This window comes from Phyllobates terribilis, unplaced genomic scaffold (genome assembly GCF_046119375.1).
Source record: "Phyllobates terribilis strain yellow unplaced genomic scaffold, ASM4611937v1 Scaffold_2__4_contigs__length_985480577, whole genome shotgun sequence".
NCBI classification, from domain to species: domain Eukaryota; kingdom Metazoa; phylum Chordata; class Amphibia; order Anura; family Dendrobatidae; genus Phyllobates; species Phyllobates terribilis.
Genome location: NW_027362762.1, coordinates 942967758 through 942985608, shown reverse-complemented (window position 1 = coordinate 942985608; position 17851 = coordinate 942967758). Strand labels below are relative to the sequence as shown.

The 17851-nt window shown below is 46.4% G+C and overlaps 1 protein-coding gene across 1 annotated transcript in view; it reads right to left on the bottom strand.

The window, feature by feature from the left end:
* Nucleotides 1-587: 587 nt before the first annotated feature.
* LOC141253082 (interferon-induced GTP-binding protein Mx-like) overlaps nucleotides 588-17851 on the bottom strand; it is a 57012-nt gene continuing 39748 nt past the window's right edge. Inside the window, exons 12-13 of the mRNA XM_073670837.1 lie at nucleotides 9391-9630; nucleotides 588-1152 (exon numbers count right to left, since the gene is read on the bottom strand). Of these exons, the coding sequence (XP_073526938.1) occupies nucleotides 922-1152; nucleotides 9391-9630 (471 nt within the window). The 3' untranslated portion in view covers nucleotides 588-921. The remainder of the gene's footprint in view (nucleotides 1153-9390; nucleotides 9631-17851) is intronic.

Genomic DNA, 17851 nt, shown 5'->3' with positions numbered 1-17851 from the left:
TGTCTTGATCCACTACCTTCCCAGAATTCTGACCTTGGACTGTGACCTGACTCCTCCCTTTGCCTTACCCCTTTGTCTATGAGGAGCCCTCTTGGTATATGACCCCGGACCTCCTAACTACTCCAGCTCACGGCTTGCCCGTGAGTAGTGACAAGCGTCACTCCTGAGGCGTGTAGTTACTAAAATAAGATAATTTTTAGTGGTGGTTGGAAGTTCCACTGTAAATACTGTATGGTCCTTAAAAAAAATTCTAACAACATTTGTGCTCCAAAAGTGAAATAGCTCTCTTTCCCCTTTGAGCCCTGCCTTGCGCCCAGTTAGTTTACCGCAAAAAAATTGGTTAAAAAAATTAAAAGGTACTTTTATTTTCCTATTGTCCCTCGTAAAAATTAAATATTTGGGGCTAAAACAACATTTAATAAGAGAAAATTAAATTTTCCGTTTTCGTGGCAAAATGCTTTGTAAATGAATTAAATTTGTCACATATTTCCACAAAACTTCAGTTTCAGTTTGCAAATTATACATTTATCTAAATGTTTTCTTTAAAGGTAAGTTTTATACATATATGTGTGGATATACAGTATATATAAACTCAAAAATTATGTTTTATTTTTTAAAACATTTATTGAAATAGATAGACTACATTATAATACATTATATTAATAATACAATGGATCAATTGAAGACATATCAGCCAGCAGAATCAAAGCCCTGGAGATCACCGTAGATTATAGACTGGAGCAACATCAACCAACCTGTCCTGGGACATCTCATATGACCTATAAGTGGGGATACTAAGAATATCTCCTGTTGTTTTCCATTATACCAATGTGAAACTTTCTATACACACTGTATAAACTAAAAGGAATTTACTAAAAGGGGTTCTCTGCCCTCCGAGATGCCGGACTTTGAGTAGAACATTTATCCTTGGAAGCGGAGTAGAATTTTATGGGCCTCTGTCAAGCGCTGGAATCTCTGCTTCAAGAAATTCCTGGTGCTCGTCAGATTTTTACTTTCTTGCAGAAGAGTCTCGTGTTCTTCCCTTTCTTGCAGAAGCTGCAGCATCTCTTTCTGGAGCTGCTTCCCATATTCTTGCAAAATGTAAAACTGGATGATTAGAGGAATCTGATTGGCGAGCCGGTCCGCAGCGCCCTGTGTGATTAAAAAAATGAAAAATGACCAGAACTTGTAGAAAATAGTTGTGTCTCGATGTTGGATGAATGTTTTAATACCAGACAACATTTTCTAAACATCATACCTCCAGTGAAGGATCCTTTGGGAGAAAACCCTGTATAGGATGAAGCATAAGTATTAAAGATGCTGGACATTCTACCTAAAAAGAACCCCATTCTGGTTTTGTAGCTTGGTTGAGTACACCAGATCTTGAAGGATCTTTTTGCCTTATTACCTCCAAACTCTGACACTGCACCTTTTGCTATCTCCACCCACTACCAATTGGTGGAAAGTGACCTATTCGTGAGATAATTGCTGGTGGACCTACACATTGATAGCCCACAACCATCAGGTACCATGTAGTAACCATACTGTAGCAACAAAATCAAACTGGTTATGAAACTATCAAACCAATGACTTGTACAGGGTCATCAGTAGAGTAAATCAGCCTTTTGGAATCCTCAATTCAAGGAGAATATTGTCCTATTAATGGTCAAATCTCCAAGCCAATTCATTAATATAAAAATCTTGGGCCTGGGCTGAAAAAATGTGCCCATGTAATGTAGTGCATCACAATGTGACAGCAGGAGGATTAGGGTTAATCGCAGATAATCAAATGTGAGTAGTGGTATTGATCCACAGCCATTAGAGCTAAAACACCAAAAATCTTACCTTGAAATACACCTCTACGTGGTGGGCCATCTCTTTGACAGAGCACTGAAGGTCAACCACTTGTCTCTGCTGAACTTGTTGAGGGTTGTTTAGAGGAGCGTAATAATAATAATAAATGTATTATTATTACATTTTATAGTGTGACCAATAGTAAAACTGAATAAAGTAATTTTTTTGCATTCACCTACAGAAGCCCTTAAATTGAATTTATATTTGTGTTCGATAAGTGCATTAGCACTATTTCCACTTCGAGCCCTGCTGTGCACCCAAACAGTTAGTTTTCAGAAAAAATTGCTTAGAAAATTGTAAGGTACTTTTATTTTTCCTATTGTCTCTCGTCAAAATTGAATATTTTGGACTAAAACAACATTTAATACGAGAAAATTTAATTTTTCGTTTTCGTGGCAAAACGCTTTGTAAATGAATTAAATTTGTGACATATTTCCACAAAACGTCAGTTTCAGTTTGCAAATTATACATTTATCTAAATTTTTTCTTTAAAGGTAAGTTTTATAAATATACAGTACAGACCAAAAGTTTGGACACACCTTCTCATTTAAAGATTTTTCTGTATTTTCATGACTATGAAAATTGTACATTCACACTGAAGGCATCAAAACTATGAATTAACACATGTGGAATTATATACTTAACAAAAAAGTGTGAAACAACTGAAAATATGTCTTATATTCTAGGTTCTTCAAAGTAGCCACCTTTTGCTTTGATGACTGCTTTGCACACTCTAGGCATTCTCTTGATGAGCTTCAAGAGGTAGTTAGCGGAAATGGTCTTCCAACAATCTTGAAGGAGTTCCCAGAGATGCTTAGCACTTGTTGGCCCTTTTGCCTTCACTCTGCGGTCCAGCTCACCCCAAACCATCTCGATTGGGTTCAGGTCTGGTGACTGTGGAGGCCAGGTCATCTGGCATAGCACCCCATCGCTCTCCTTCTTGGTCAAATAGCCCTTACACAGTCTGGAGGTGTGTTTGGGGTCATTGTCCTGTTGAAAAATAAATAATGGTCCAACTAAACGCAAAAAGGATTGAATAGCATGCCGCTGCAAGATGCTATGGTAGCCATGCTGGTCCAGTATGCTTTCAATTTTGAATAAATCCCCAACAGTGTCACCAGCAAAGCACCCCCACACCATCACACCTCCTCCTCCATGCTTCACGGTGGGAACCAGGCATGTAGAGTCCATCCGTTCACCTTTTCTGCGTCGCACAAAGACATGGTGGTTGGAACCAAAGATCTCAAATTTGGACTCATCAGACCAAAGCACAGATTTCCACTGGTCTAATGTCCATTCCTTGTGTTCTTTAGCCCAAACAAGTCTCTTCTGCTTGTTGCCTGTCCTTAGCAGTGGTTTCCTAGCAGCTATTTTACCATGAAGGCCGGCTGCACAAAGTCTCCTCTTAACAGTTGTTGTAGAGATGTGTCTGCTGCTAAAACTCTGTGTAGCATTGACCTGGTCTCTAATCTGAGCTGCTGTTAACCTGCGATTTCTGAGGCTGGTGACTCGGATAAACTTATCCTCAGAAGCAGAGGTGACTCTTGGTCTTCCTTTCCTGGGGCGGTCCTCATGTGAGCCAGTTTCTTTGTAGCGCTGTCATGGTTGTGTCGCCATGAAGATCGTCACGATTGCACAGCCTGACTTCTCGCAGCTGAGTTTTTGGTGTTTTGTGCTTTTCGGCAGTGAGGGAGTTAACTCTCTCTCTCTGTGCTAGACAAGGTCCAGCCTCGCCCAGCTGCAATCAATTCTGCAGTAGTGAGATTCCTTCTTATGTCTGCTGCTCTGTTAGGGAAGTTGTCGGTGAAAGCATTTCATGCAGACTAACAGAGCGGATCGTGGTATTTGGAGTTTCAGAGCTAAGTGTATTTGGAGTGATTTTTCCCTTCCTCGCTTTATCATTTATCTCCTTTCCCGTTGGTGTTCCCTCTGTTGTAGTTGTGTAGTTTTTGTATGCAAGGTGGTTTTGGTTTTACCCTTGTACTGCCCCGTTCGTCTAAGTACTGAGTGTTGGCATATTATTACCTGTTCTCTCTTCCCCCGGGCTCCCCGGCTCTCCAGTCAGTGGATAGGTTTTTTGCTGCTCTGGGTCTTGTATATGATGACCCGGATCGGATCTCCCTTGCTGAATCTAAGTTACGTAGGATCCAGCAGGGAGATCGTCCGGCGGAGGAATTCTGTTCGGAGTTCCGTAGGTGGGCCACTGACACCCAGTGGAATGACCCGGCTCTTAGGAGCCAGTTTTGTCAAGGTTTATCCGACAAATTAAAGGATGTGTTGGCACAGTATGACTCTCCCGCGTCACTGGAAGCCGCTATGGCCCTTGCTATTCGCATTGACAGATGGCTTCGGGAGAGGTGCGGGATAACTCCACCCCCTGTGATGACTCCACCTCCTACAAGGTCCCCTCATATGGTGGTTCCCCTGGTCAGTCCAGAGGAGCCTATGCAATTAGGAGGGACATCATTTCGGGGGAGGGGACCGGTGGCACACCACAAGACTGGAAGGTGTTTCTTCTGCGGGAGAAAGGGACATTTTATTGGGGGGTGTCCATCCCGTCCTTTGCAGAGTAAAGAGTCGTCGGAAAACTTTTAATCCCAGGTTGTGTGGTGGACGGCAATCTGGGAGTAGGTATTTCATCCCTGGGGTCATCTCAGTTTCTCGTACCGGCGAAGGTGGTGGTGGGTACGAGAACTGAGAAGATATCTGTTCTTTTAGATAGTGGGGCCGGGGCTAATCTGGTGGACGCTCGGTTTGCCCGGGTTCAAGGTATGCATTTGAGTGAGTTGGCTAAACCCATCCCCATATTCTTGATCGATGCCTGGCCCATCGGTCAGGGAAGTTTTTTGCATGTTGTGCATAACGTAAAACTTCAAGTGGGGGCGATACATAAAGAACTGTTGTCTTGCTACGTGTTGGAGGGTCTTCCCACTCCTATAGTGTTGGGCCTTCCTTGGTTAACTAAGCATAACCCGGTTATTAATTGGCAATCCAGAGAGATAAGCCAATGGAGTAATTTCTGTAATAAAAACTGCATGAAAACGGTCATCGGTGCTGTCACTCCTAGGGTCTTGCCTCCATTTTTGGTGGACTTTGAGGATGTATTCTCGGAGAAGGGGTGTCGGGAACTACCTCCTCATCGCGAGTATGACTGTTCTGTAAAACTGCTCCCTGAGGCCAAGTTACCTAAATCTAGGTTGTATAACATTTCTGGTCCTGAGAGGCAGGCCATGAAGGATTATATTTCTGAAAGTCTGGCTAAGGGGCATATTAGACCTTCATCTTCCCCGGTGGCCGCGGGGTTCTTCTTTGTGAAGAAGAAGGATGGAGGCCTACGCCCTTGCCTGGATTTCCGTGAACTTAATCGGATTACGGTCCGAGATCCGTACCCGCTCCCACTTATTCCCGATCTCTTTAATCAGATCGTGGGCGCCAAATGGTTCTCTAAGTTGGATCTCAGGGGGGCGTACAATCTGATTAGAATGAAGGAGGGGGATGAGTGGAAGACGGCGTTTAACACTCCGGAGGGGCATTATGAGAACCTTGTCATGCCATTCGGTCTGACTAATGCCCCGGCGGTGTTCCAACACTTTGTTAATGACATTTTTCGCCGCGTGGTTGGACAGTTTGTTGTCATATATCTGGATGATATCTTAATTTACTCGCCTGATCTGGCGTCTCATCAGGAGCACGTTAGGCAGGTGTTACAGATCTTGCGGGGTAATAAACTGTATGCTAAATGGGAAAAGTGTGTGTTCGCCGTACAGGAACTCCAGTTTTTAGGTTTCCTGGTTTCACCGTCTGGTTTTCGTATGGACCCTGGGAAAGTGCGGGCAGTTCTTGAGTGGGATCTGCCTGAGAATCTTAAGGCACTACAACGTTTCCTGGGGTTTGCTAATTATTACCGGAAGTTCATTCGTAATTTCTCGTCCATGGTTAAACCTCTCACTGACATGACAAAAAAGGGGACGGATTTTTATAGGTGGTCTGACAAGGCTTATCAAGCTTTCTCCTCCTTGAAAAAATGTTTTGCCTCGGCACCCATACTCAATCAACCTGATGCGTCACAGCCATTGATTGTAGAGGTAGACGCTTCCGAGGTAGGGGTGGGAGCAGTGTTGTCACAAGGTTCGTCCCCTGGTAAGTGGCATCCGTGCGCCTTTTTCTCTAAAAAATTGTCGTCCGCCGAGAGGAATTACGATGTCGGCAATAGGGAACTCTTGGCCATTAAGTTAGCTTTTGAGGAGTGGCGCCATTTTTTGGAGGGGGCAGTCCATCCGGTCACCGTCATCACCGATCACAAGAACCTGCTTTATCTGGAGTCTGCAAAACGTCTGAATCCCAGACAAGCCAGGTGGTCGTTGTTTTTTACCAGGTTTAATTTTGTCGTTACGTTTCGTCCTGGGTCAAAAAATGTGAAGGCGGATGCCTTATCTCGTAGTTTCCCTGGGGCCGGGAATACGGATGACCCGGTTCATATCCTTCAAGAGGGAGTGGTGGTGTCGGCAGTATGCTCTGAGCTTGAGGAGGAGGTATTGGAGGCTCAGGGGGACGCCCCTGTTGGACCTCCAGGGAGACTGTTTGTTCCAGATCAGCTACGACAAAAGGTGATCGAGGCACACCATAACTCAGCTTTAGCAGGACACCCAGGGAGTAAAGCAACTGTGGATCTCCTCTCGCGTCGGTTTTGGTGGCCTAACTTACATAAGGAGGTGGTAACTTTTGTTGCGTCCTGTGGGGTTTGTGCGCGCTCTAAGACCCCACATACCTGTCCGTCTGGGGCCCTCTTACCTTTGAAGATCCCGGAGCATCCTTGGACTCATCTGTCTATGGACTTTATTACGGACCTCCCGCCGTCTTCGGGTAAAACTGTTATTCTCGTTGTAGTAGACAGGTTCAGCAAGATGGCACATTTTATCGCTCTTCCTAATGCTAAAACTCTTGCGCAGGTGTTCATTGGGGAGATTGTGAGGCTTCACGGGGTACCCTCGGATGTGGTGTCGGATCGGGGGTCTCAGTTTGTGTCCAAGTTCTGGAAGGCATTTTGTACTCGGCGGGGGATGCATTTGTCGTTCTCATCGGCTTTTCATCCCCAGACCAATGGTCAGACGGAACGTCTGAACCAGAGTTTGGAGACATATCTCCGGTGTTTTGTGTCAGAGAACCAGGAGGACTGGGCTTCTTTCTTACCTCTGGCGGAGTTTGCTCTTAATAATAGGCGGAGCGAGTCCACTGGTAAGTCCCCGTTTTTTGGGGCATATGGTTTTCACCCCCAGTTTTGTACTTTCAGTAGAGGGGGCTCTTCGGGGGTTCCTGAGGAGGAACGATTTTCGTCTTCACTCACTTCTGTATGGAGAGGGGTACTGAATAATCTGAGTACTATGGGGAACCGTTACAAACGTATGGCTGACAGGAGGAGAGTGTCTGGTCCGGACCTAAGTGTGAACGATCTGGTATGGTTGTCTACTAAGAATATAAAACTTAAGGTTCCTTCCTGGAAACTGGGTCCCAGGTTCATCGGGCCGTACAGGATCAGTTCTATAATTAATCCGGTGGCATTCCGTCTTGATCTCCCCCCTACGTTTAAAATTCACAACGTGTTCCACAGATCGTTGCTTAAGAGGTATGTGGCGCCGGTGATACCGTCACCTTTACCTCCGCCTCCAGTGGTGGTCAATAGTAACTTGGAGTTCCAGGTATCGAAGGTCATCGATTCACGCTTTAATCGTCGGTCCCTTCAGTACCTGGTTCATTGGAAGGGGTATGGTCCTGAGGAGAGGATGTGGGTTCCTGCGTCAGATATTAACGCAGACCGGTTAATTCGGGCCTTCCACACGACTCACCCGGATAAACCTGGCCCTGAGGGTCCGGAGGCCCCTCGTAGAAGGGGGGGTACTGTCATGGTTGTGTCGCCACGAAGATCGTCACGATTGCACAGCCTGACTTCTCGCAGCTGAGTTTTTGGTGTTTTGTGCTTTTCGGCAGTGAGGGAGTTAACTCTCTCTCTCTGTGCTAGACAAGGTCCAGCCTCGCCCAGCTGCAATCAATTCTGCATAGTGAGATTCCTTCATATGTCTGCTGCTCTGTTAGGGAAGTGTCGGTGAAAGCATTTCATGCAGACTAACAGAGCGGATCGTGGTATTTGGAGTTTCAGAGCTAAGTGTATTGGGAGTGTTTTTTCCCTTCCTCGCTTTATCATTTATCTCCTTTCCCGTTGGTGTTCCCTCTGTTGTAGTTGTGTAGTTTTTGTATGCAAGGTGGTTTTGGTTTTACCCTTGTACTGTCTCGTTCGTCTATGTACTGAGTGTTGGCATATTATTACCTGTCCCCTTTTGTTGTGATCGGGGTCCTTCTCAGGACTAGATTACTTAGGTGCAGGGATCCTCAGGAGGTAGGGGTTACGCTGGCGGCCTGGACCTCTGTACCTTTAACAGTACCTCCAGGTAGAGGGATTAGTCAGGGCCCCAGCTCAGGGTCAGCTTAGGCCCCCTACCTCCAGTACACAGAGACAGCGTGACAAGCGCTTGATGGTTTTTGCAACTGCACTTGGGGACACTTTCAAAGTTTTCCCAATGTTTCAGACTGACTGACCTTCATTTCTTAAAGTAATGATGGCCACTCGTTTTTCTTTACTTAGCTGCTTTTTTCTTGCCATAATACAAATTCTAACAGTCTATTCAGTAGGACTATCAGCTGTGTATCCACCAGACTTCTGCACAACACAACTGATGGTCCCAACCCCATTTATAAAGCAAGAAATCCCACTTATTAAACCTGACAGGGCACACCTGTGAAGTGAAAACCATTTCCGGTGACTACCTCTTGAAGCTCATCAAGAGAATGCCAAGAGTGTGCAAAGCAGTCATCAAAGCAAAAGGTGGCTACTTTGAAGAACCTAGAATATAACACATATTTTCAGTTGTTTCACACTTTTTTGTTAAGTATATAATTCCACATGTGTTAATTCATAGTTTTGATGCCTTCAGTGTGAATGTACAATTTTTATAGTCATGAAAATACAGAAAAATCTTTAAATGAGGTGTGTCCAAACTTTTGGCCTGTACTATATGTGTGCATATACAGTATATATAAACTCAAAAATTATGTTTTATTTCTGAAAACATTTATTGAAATGGATAGACCACATTAGAATACATTATATTAATAATACAATGGATAAAATTAAGACTTATCAGCCGTCAGAATCAAAGCCCTGGAGATCACCGTAGATTATAGACTGGAGCAACATCAACCAACCTGTCCTGGGACATCTCATATGACCTATAAGTGGGGATACTAAGAATATCTCCTGTTGTTTTCCATTATACCAATGTGAAACTTTCTATATACACCGTATAAGCTAAAAGAAATTTACTTAAAGGGGATCTCTGCCCTCCGAGATGCCCGACTTTGAATAGAACATTTATCCTTGGAAGCGGAGTAGACAGCAGGAGGATTAGGGTTAATGGCAGATAATCAAATGTGAGTGGTGGAATTGATTCACAGCTATTAGCGCTAAAACACCAAAACTCTTACCTTGAAATACACCTCTACATGGTGGGCCATCTCTTTGACAGAGCACTGAAGAAGGTCAACCACCTGTCTCTGCTGAAATTGTTGAGGGTTGTTTGGAGGAGCGCTATTTTTAATGAGGGTTTCCAACTCGTTTCTGTAACATTTATCTTGGGAGTAAACCATTTTCTCCATCAAAAACTGGGTTTTTATGAAACTCTCCGCAGCATCTTCCCGTGATTGTCTCAAATTTTCAATTTTGGTCTAGAAGGAGAGCAAAAGATAGAACTCAAAAAGCGTGGTTTTGACAACATGTGGTGGTTGTCCATTTGAACAACCATCTGGTATATTTTTTGCCTTTGCTAAACATATCTCCTGCTCATACTCATTATATTCTTCATTTGTTTTCAATTTTTTTATGCTATTATTCGATCTATTTAGAATAGTTTTTATTATTATTATTACATTTTATAGTGTGACCAAGAGTGATGAGCGAGCATGCTCGCTACTGCTCGGTGCTGACTCGAGCATCTCACTGCTCGAGATGCTCGGTGCTCGCCGAGTATTTCCGGGTTGCTCGGCGGGAGCTCGAGTCCCCTCCCTGCATGCTTTGCGCTCTTTAGAGCGCCAATAAACATGCAGGGATTGCCTGCCACTCACTGTAATGCGGTAGCCATGTTGGTTGTGGCATTACAGTGATTGGCTGGCCGCATAGCGTCATCGGGTCTATATCAGACCTGGCGCCGCCATGTTCATCACAGTCACTCCGGAATCAGACAGTGTAGGGAGAGGTGCTGCTGCGTCAGGGAGAAATTTGCTTGTGTATTAGGTGGTGTAGGGAGAAAAAACGTACATTACACATATCCATCTTAACAAACAGTCCTTTTGAGGACTAACTAATCCATCTGCAGAGATATCAGGCAGGCAGTGTATATAGGCAAGCAGGCAGGGTATATAGCAGACTGCAGTGCATATAGCACAAAAGGCTCCATTCCAATTCTGCCTTCTGCTGCTGTTAGATATTTCTATACAAAGGCCCAGGTCTCAGGGGCCAGGAATACTTTTCTTTGGATCTTAATCCTCATTATTTGCTTAAAAAGCAATCCAGAGAACACAGTTTTTCTGCGCCATTTGCTTGTTGGCACTGCAGAATACAGCCAGGTCCTTTCCATATTACAGTGCTAGAAAACTAGATATTTAAAGCTGTGTTTTCTCCGTCACACGGATCACATATACGTTGTCAGAAAATACTGCCATTTCTGGCCTCCATTAAAAATTTCCTTTAGTGTGTCAGTGAAGCAATTCACCGCAGTTTGCTGTTCAAACTACTTACCTACAGGCCAGGTATTTTAAACTCTGTTTTCTCCGTCACACGGATCACATATAAATTCGCTCCAAACTCAGTCATTTGTAGTGAGTAAGGAAGATACTGTCCTCCATTTAAAATGGGCAAGGCATGTGGCAAGGGACGGGGAATTGGACGTGATGGTAATGGTGCATGCAGAGGCCGAGGACAAGGCCGTGGGCAAGCTGAAATTGTGCCACAACAAACACCCACATCTTCTCACCTGACCTTCCTGTCCCAATTTCTAGGGGACCGCAGCGCACCACTATTGAACCCAGAGCAGTATCAATAGGTTGTTGGTTGGATAGCGGATAATGCTTCCAGTCACTTAGCCACCACTACCACCACCCTGACTTCCACATGGTCAAGTCTCAGTAGCCGTGAGTCTGGACCGCATATTCCTCACCCTGATCCTCCTTCCTCCCACCATGCCGAGTGACCAGAGACAACTGAACCCACACTTGGACACTATGAAGAGCTGTTCACTTTTCCATTTATAGATTCGGGCCTCTCGCCCGGTCCACTTGAAGCGGGGCAAGAGGAGATCGCATGTAGCGATGCCCAAATATTTGAGCAGTCACGGTCACACGAAGGCGACGTTGGGAAAGTGTCACAAGAGGTGGACGATGATGAGACACAATTGCCAGAAAGTCAGGAGGAGGACCAGGGTGTGGAAGTGGAAGACGAGGTGGTGGATGATATAGTAACTGACCCAACCTGGCAGGAGGACATGCAGAGCGAGGACAGCAGCACACAGGGGGAGGGAGGCAGAGCACCCCAACAGGCAGGAAAAAGCAGTGTGGTGGCCGCAGACAGAAGGCAGGAAACCGTTCCCCGTAACACCAACACGAAGGAAGTTGCCAGTACAACTGTTAGGTCTTCCCGAGTCTGGTTGTTTTTTAAAGACTCTGCCGATAACCCCAAAAAGGCCATTTGCACCACCTGCCTGGCCAGCATCAGCAGGGGTGGCAAAACGACCAGCCTGACCACCACCAGCATGATCAGGCACATGGCAGCAAAGCACCCGAACTTTGTGGGCCGAACCCCAGGGTCCAGGAACAGTGTCTGCAGGTGGCACCATTGCTTCTTCCGCTGTTGTGCATTCAAGCCAATCCCCTGACCATGGTGCATGCGAAGATGCCTCCTGCCCTGCACCTCTCAAGTAGCAGCATCAGGAAGCACGTCCATGTCCTTGTCCCAGCGCAGCGTTCAGTTGTCCATACCCTAGTCCTTGGAACGTAAGTGCAAATATGCAGCCAACGCCCCACAGGCCACACTACTGAATTCTCACATTTCACGACTGCTTGCGCTCGAAATGCTGCCTTTTAGGCTCGTGGAGACGGAAGCATTCCGCAACCTGATGGCGACGGCCATCTCTCGGTACTTGGTCCCCAGCCATCACTATTTCTCCCGGTGTGCAGTCCCCGCATTAGACAAGCACGTGTCCCAAAACATTAGCCGTGCCCTCAACAACGCAGTTACCGGGAAAGTCCACCTAACCATGGACACATGGACAAGTGCTTGTGGGCAGGGACGGTACATCTCGCTGACGGCACACTGGGTTAACATAGTGGAAGCCGGGACCCAGTTGGACCTTGGGACGAAACACGTCCTCTAGACGCCAAGGATTGCAGGCCCTAGGTCAATCAGGGTTGCCCCCGCGGTCTACAGCTCCTGCACCTCATCCGCCTCAGCCTCCATCTCCGAAATGACCACATCAGTCACAAGCTGGAAGCACTGCAGCACTGTCTCAGCCAAGTGGCAACAGGCTGTGCTGAAGCTAATATGTTTAGGTGACAAACAGCACAATGCTGAAGCGTTGTGGACAGCTCTGAAAGAGCAGGCAGATCTGTGGCTCACACCGCTGAACCTACAGCCAGGTATGGTCGTGTGTGACAATGGCCGGAACCTGGTGGTGGCTCTGAAGCGAGGTGAGCTCACACACGTACCATGCCTGGCCAATGTGCTTAACCTCGTGGTTCAGCGGTTTCTCAAATCCTACCCGGAGCTGCCCGATCTGCTTGTTAAAGTACGCCGCCTGTGTGCCCATTTTAGAAAGTCAGCTACAGCTTCCGGCGCCCTTGTCGTGTTTCAGCAGCGTTTGCAGCTTCCGGCTCACAGACTGGTGTGTGATGTACCCACGTGTTGGAACTCTACACTGCAGATGTTGGGTTTGTGAGCAGAAGAGGGCAGTTGTTGAGTACCAGCATCAACAAGGCCGTCGGTATTCAGTTTCATGCACTATAGACGGTAGTACCTGCACAGCTGTCATACCGTCTGTTCTGCGTGGATGGCCAGAGGACAGAGAGGAGGAGGAGGAGAAGGAGAGCATGGTCAGTCATCCTCTTGGTGAAGACACGGAAGTCTTGCCTGTTAGTAGTCTGGCACACATGGCTGAGTCTATGTTACGCTGCCTTTCCCATAACCCTCACGTTCTCAAAATTTTGGGTGACAGTCATTACTGGTTGGTGACACTTCTAGACCCACGCTACAAGGAGTACTTTATATCTCTTATTCCTGAGGCAGACAGGTCTACATAAATGGGGCTGTACCAGAAGGCCCTTGTTGAGGAACTATTAAAAAAACTCCCATCTGAAAACACTGGCGGCAGAGGGCACACTTCGTTAGATAACCAAGGAGTACAGGCGAGAGAGACACAACTCCAATCCAGCAGAGGCAGGGGAACACTGTCAAAGTTCTGGGAGAGTTTTCTCAGACCCTCCCATCGCACAGGCCCTGAGGCGCGGGGTACTCTCACAAGGAGTGCAAAGTTTTGGAAGATGCTGAGGGAGTACCTTGCCGACCTTACCAATGTCCTCCGTGATTCCTCTGTGCCTTATAATTATTGGGTATCCAAGCTGGATACGTGGAATGAACTGGCTCTCTATGCCATGGAGGTCCTGGCCCGCCCTGCTGCCAGTGTTTTATCAGAGCGGGTTTTTAGTGCCGCTGGTGGAATTATAACTGATAAGCGCATCCGCCTGTCAACTGAAAATGCTGACAGGCTGACTCTTATAAAAATGAACAAGGGCTGGATTGGGCTAGACTTCTCAACACCACTGAATGATAGCAGCATAACATAAACTAAAATCCAGTGTCTTTTCTTGGGAGGTGTATTCCCATGCACCTTTTCACACACAGAAATGGGTATACTCTTCCTGATTTTGGCTATTTGCTCTTGTCCTCCTCCATCTCCTCATCCTCCACCACCATATCACCTAGGTTGACCATGGTTCGTGATGCAACACCCACATAATTTTTTTAAAGGGTGTTTATGATGCCCATAAAAAAAAAATTTTATACAGTATGTTCATGTATACCCCCCAGGGGTAAATGTTTGTCAGCCCACTCCTTTCTAATGGGAAAAAATTTTTATGAGGCCCTCCTCCACGTTTCTTCCAAGGGGCATTGAAGTGCCTCCAAATTTTTGGCAGCCCTTGCATTCACTGCATAGGCCAACACTATGGGAGACTCTCTCATTTCTAATGGGAATTTGTCGTTACTGTGGCCCTGCTCTATGTGTCTTTAAATTCTTAGTGGGGCTTTTCCTAAAATTGTTCAGCCGTTGGACTCAATGCATACCCTATAACTGTATAGCAGACCCTCTCCTTTCTAATGGGAACATGTCGTACTTGTTACTGTGGCCCTGCTCTGTGTGTCTTTAAATTCTTAGTGGGGTTTTTCCTAAAATTGGTCAGCCTTTGAACTCACTGAATACCCTATAACTGTATAGCAGACTCTCTCCTTTCTAATGGGAATTTGTCGTTACTGTGGCCCTGCTCTATGTGTCTTTAAATTCTTAGTGGGGTTTTTCCCAAATTTTGGCAGCCCTTGCAGTCACAGCATAGGCATTACCACTATAGGAGACCCGCTCCTTTACAATGGGAACATTTTTTATACTGAGACCCTCCTCTATGTCTCTTCAAAGGGGTATTGGGTTGCGTCCAAATTTTTGGCAGCCCTTGCAGTCACTGGATACGCAATAACAGTATAGGAGACCCACTTGTTAATAATGAGAACAACAAAGCATAGCCGGCTGATTGCTATCTAACAATAGCGAGGGCCGACTGTTGGCCTTTTAAGAATAGTAAGGGCATCGGCCCTATAAAAATAGGCTTTATGACTTTCAGAGTCCCTCCATCATAAATAAAACAGGATGTGTCTGATGATGTGTCACACACCACATTGCCAGATAAGTTTGTAAAATGTTAAAATGACATTTCCCAGTGAATGCATTTGTCTTAAAAAATAACGTGAAAAAAACAAAACAATAGGATCTTTCTTTAGTATAAAAAACAGCGTCACCAATTTAACCTCAATGTAATCACATTGTTCAGCTCCTGCACCTCCTCCTCCATCTTCGAAATGACCACATCAGTCACAAGCTGCAGCACTGCCTTGGTCAAGCGGCAACAGGCTGTGCTGAAGATAACATGCTTAATGCTTAATTGACAAACTTCCCAGCGCTGCAGAGTTGTTGAAAGCTGTAACACAGCAGCCTGATCTGTGGCTCTCACCGCTGAACATACAGCCAGGCATGGTCATGTGTGACAATGGGCGGAACCTGGTGAAGGAGAAATGACACCCAGAGTAGATACGGTTTCCCTCTATGCCAGTTCTTTCTCCGAGCTAAATACAACTCTCATCAAAAAAAGCTGTGTATTGGCTCTGTACCATCCCTGGCCACATTCACCTGTCCACGTGTTTGTGGGTAGGCGGTCCTTCCCAGTAAGTGCACTGGGGAGGGCACGGGTATTGTTGTGGGACCCGTGCTTGTAGAAGTCAGAAACGATACCAGGAAAATAATGGCGACTGGGGACTAAGTATGGATACCCGGCCACCGCCGGCATGAGGTTGTGAAAAGCTTCTGCCTCCACGAGCCTAAAAGGCCACATTTCAAGTGAAAGCAGCTTTAGAGGACTTCCTGGGAGAAATGACAGCTGAGTAGATATGGTTTCCCAAGTCCTTTCACCAAGCTAAAGAATATGGCTGTGGTGAAATACAACTCAGCAAAAAAAGTGTGGACTGGCTCCGTACCGTCCCTGGCCACATTCACCTGTCCACGTGTTTGTGGTTAGGCGGTCCTTCCCAGTAAGTGCACTGGGGAGGGCATGGGTAATGTTGTGGGACCCGTGCCTGTGGAAGGCAGAGACGACACCGGGAGAAACAGTGGAGGCTGGGGACCGAGTATGGACACCCGGCCGCCGCCGGCATGAGGTTGTGAAAAGCTTCCGCCTCCACGAGCCTAAAAGGCCATATTTCAAGTGCAAGCAGCTGCCCAGAAATCTGGCAGTTTAGTGTTGCGGCTTGTGGGTGGGTGGGTGACTGGCTGCATACTTACGCTTGCATTCCAAGTAACAGAAAACTAAGCAGATAGTGGCCTCTATCATCATCATGGCCTCACCTCGGCACTATGAACTCTCCTGAAGGAGAAGCCAGGGCCCACCGGAGGAGTCTCCGGTTCTCTGGTGGGCCCGTCCAACCCTGCCGAGAAGCAGCCTTGGCTAAGCAAAATGTGGGGGAAGGTTCCCGGACACTCTATGGCTGCTTTTTTAATGTGGATCGGACATGCTTATGCATGTTATTTCTTAAACCGCATTGCAGATCAGGCCATTGTCCAACTCTGTATTCATGTAATTAAGTGTGCAAAGAAAGATGTTTGTGTGTCAAAGCACCACCGACAAGTGTGAGTTGATGTTGGGCGGGCTGCCATATCTTCTGCAATAAGCTTCATTAGAGGACTTCCTGGGAGAAATGACACCCAGGGTAGATACAGTTTTCCTCTCTGCCAGTCCTTTCACCGAGCTAAATACAACTCTCAGCAAAAAAAGCTGTGGACTGGCTTCGTACTGTCCCTGGTCACATTCATCTGTCCACGTGTTTGTGGTTAGGCGGTCCTTCCCAGTAAGTGCACGGGTAATGTTGTGGGACCCGTGCTTGTGGAAGGCGGAGACGATACCGGGAGAAATAGTGGCGGCTGGGGATCAAGTATGGACACCCGGCCACCGCCGGCATGAGGTTATGAAAAGCTTCCGCCTCCACGAGCCTGAAAGGCCACATTTCAAGTGAAAGCAGCTTTAGAGGACTTCTTGGGAGAAATGACAGCTGGGTAGATATGGTTTCCCAAGTCCTTTCACCAAGCTAAAGAATATGGCTGTGGTGAAATACAACTCAGCAAAAAAAGCTGTGGACTGGCTCCGTACTGTCCCTGGCCACATTCACCTGTCCACATGTTTATGGTTAGGCGGTCCATCCCAGTAAGTGCACTGGGAAGGGCACGGTTAATGTTGTGGGACCCGTGATTGTGGAAGGCGGAGACGACACCGAGAGAAACAGTGGTGGCTGTGGACCGAGTATGGACACCCGGCCGCCGCCGGCATGAGGTTATGAAAAGCTTCCGCCTCCACGAGCCTAAAAGGCCACATTTCAAGTGCAAGCAGCTGTCAAAAAATTGGCAGTATAGTATTGCAGCCTGTGGGTGGCTGGCTGCATACTTGCGCTTGCATTCCAAGGAATGGGGTAAGGGACAACTGAACGCTGCACTGGGACAAGGACGTGGACGGTGATTGTTGCAAGTCTGCAACGACAGGTGCATGGTGGGAGGCATCTTCGCATGCGCCAAGGATCACTTATGATGGGTACACTTTTAGGCTGTGACCTGGGAGTCAGAGATGCTTTCAGAGGTCTTCCCCATGCTGTTCCCATGTCTTTTCAGCACTATATCCATGTGTCTAATGATGTGTCACACAGCACATGGCCAGATAAGGTTGTAAAATGTTAAAATTACATTTCCCATTGAATGCATTTGTCACGGTTGAAAGCAATACAAAAGTGAAAAAAACGCATCAAAAACGCTATGTGTGAACATAGCCCAAGGTGTGGAGGAGTATTTTTGGTTCTGGTTATTTATTTTGCCTTATATACAAGTCATTACCCTGGAAAGGATGTTCCTTAATATATTTCCCAGGAAAATCCATTTTGTTTTTGTATGTTTTATTGTGAGTCCGTAAAAGTGGCGTAATACTCTGACAACATTGTTGACAGCAGTGACCTGGGAGTCAGAAATGCTTCCAGGGTTCTTCCCCATGTCATTTGTGCACTGTTCCCATCGATTTGGGCAATTTTTAGGCCCTCTGCAGA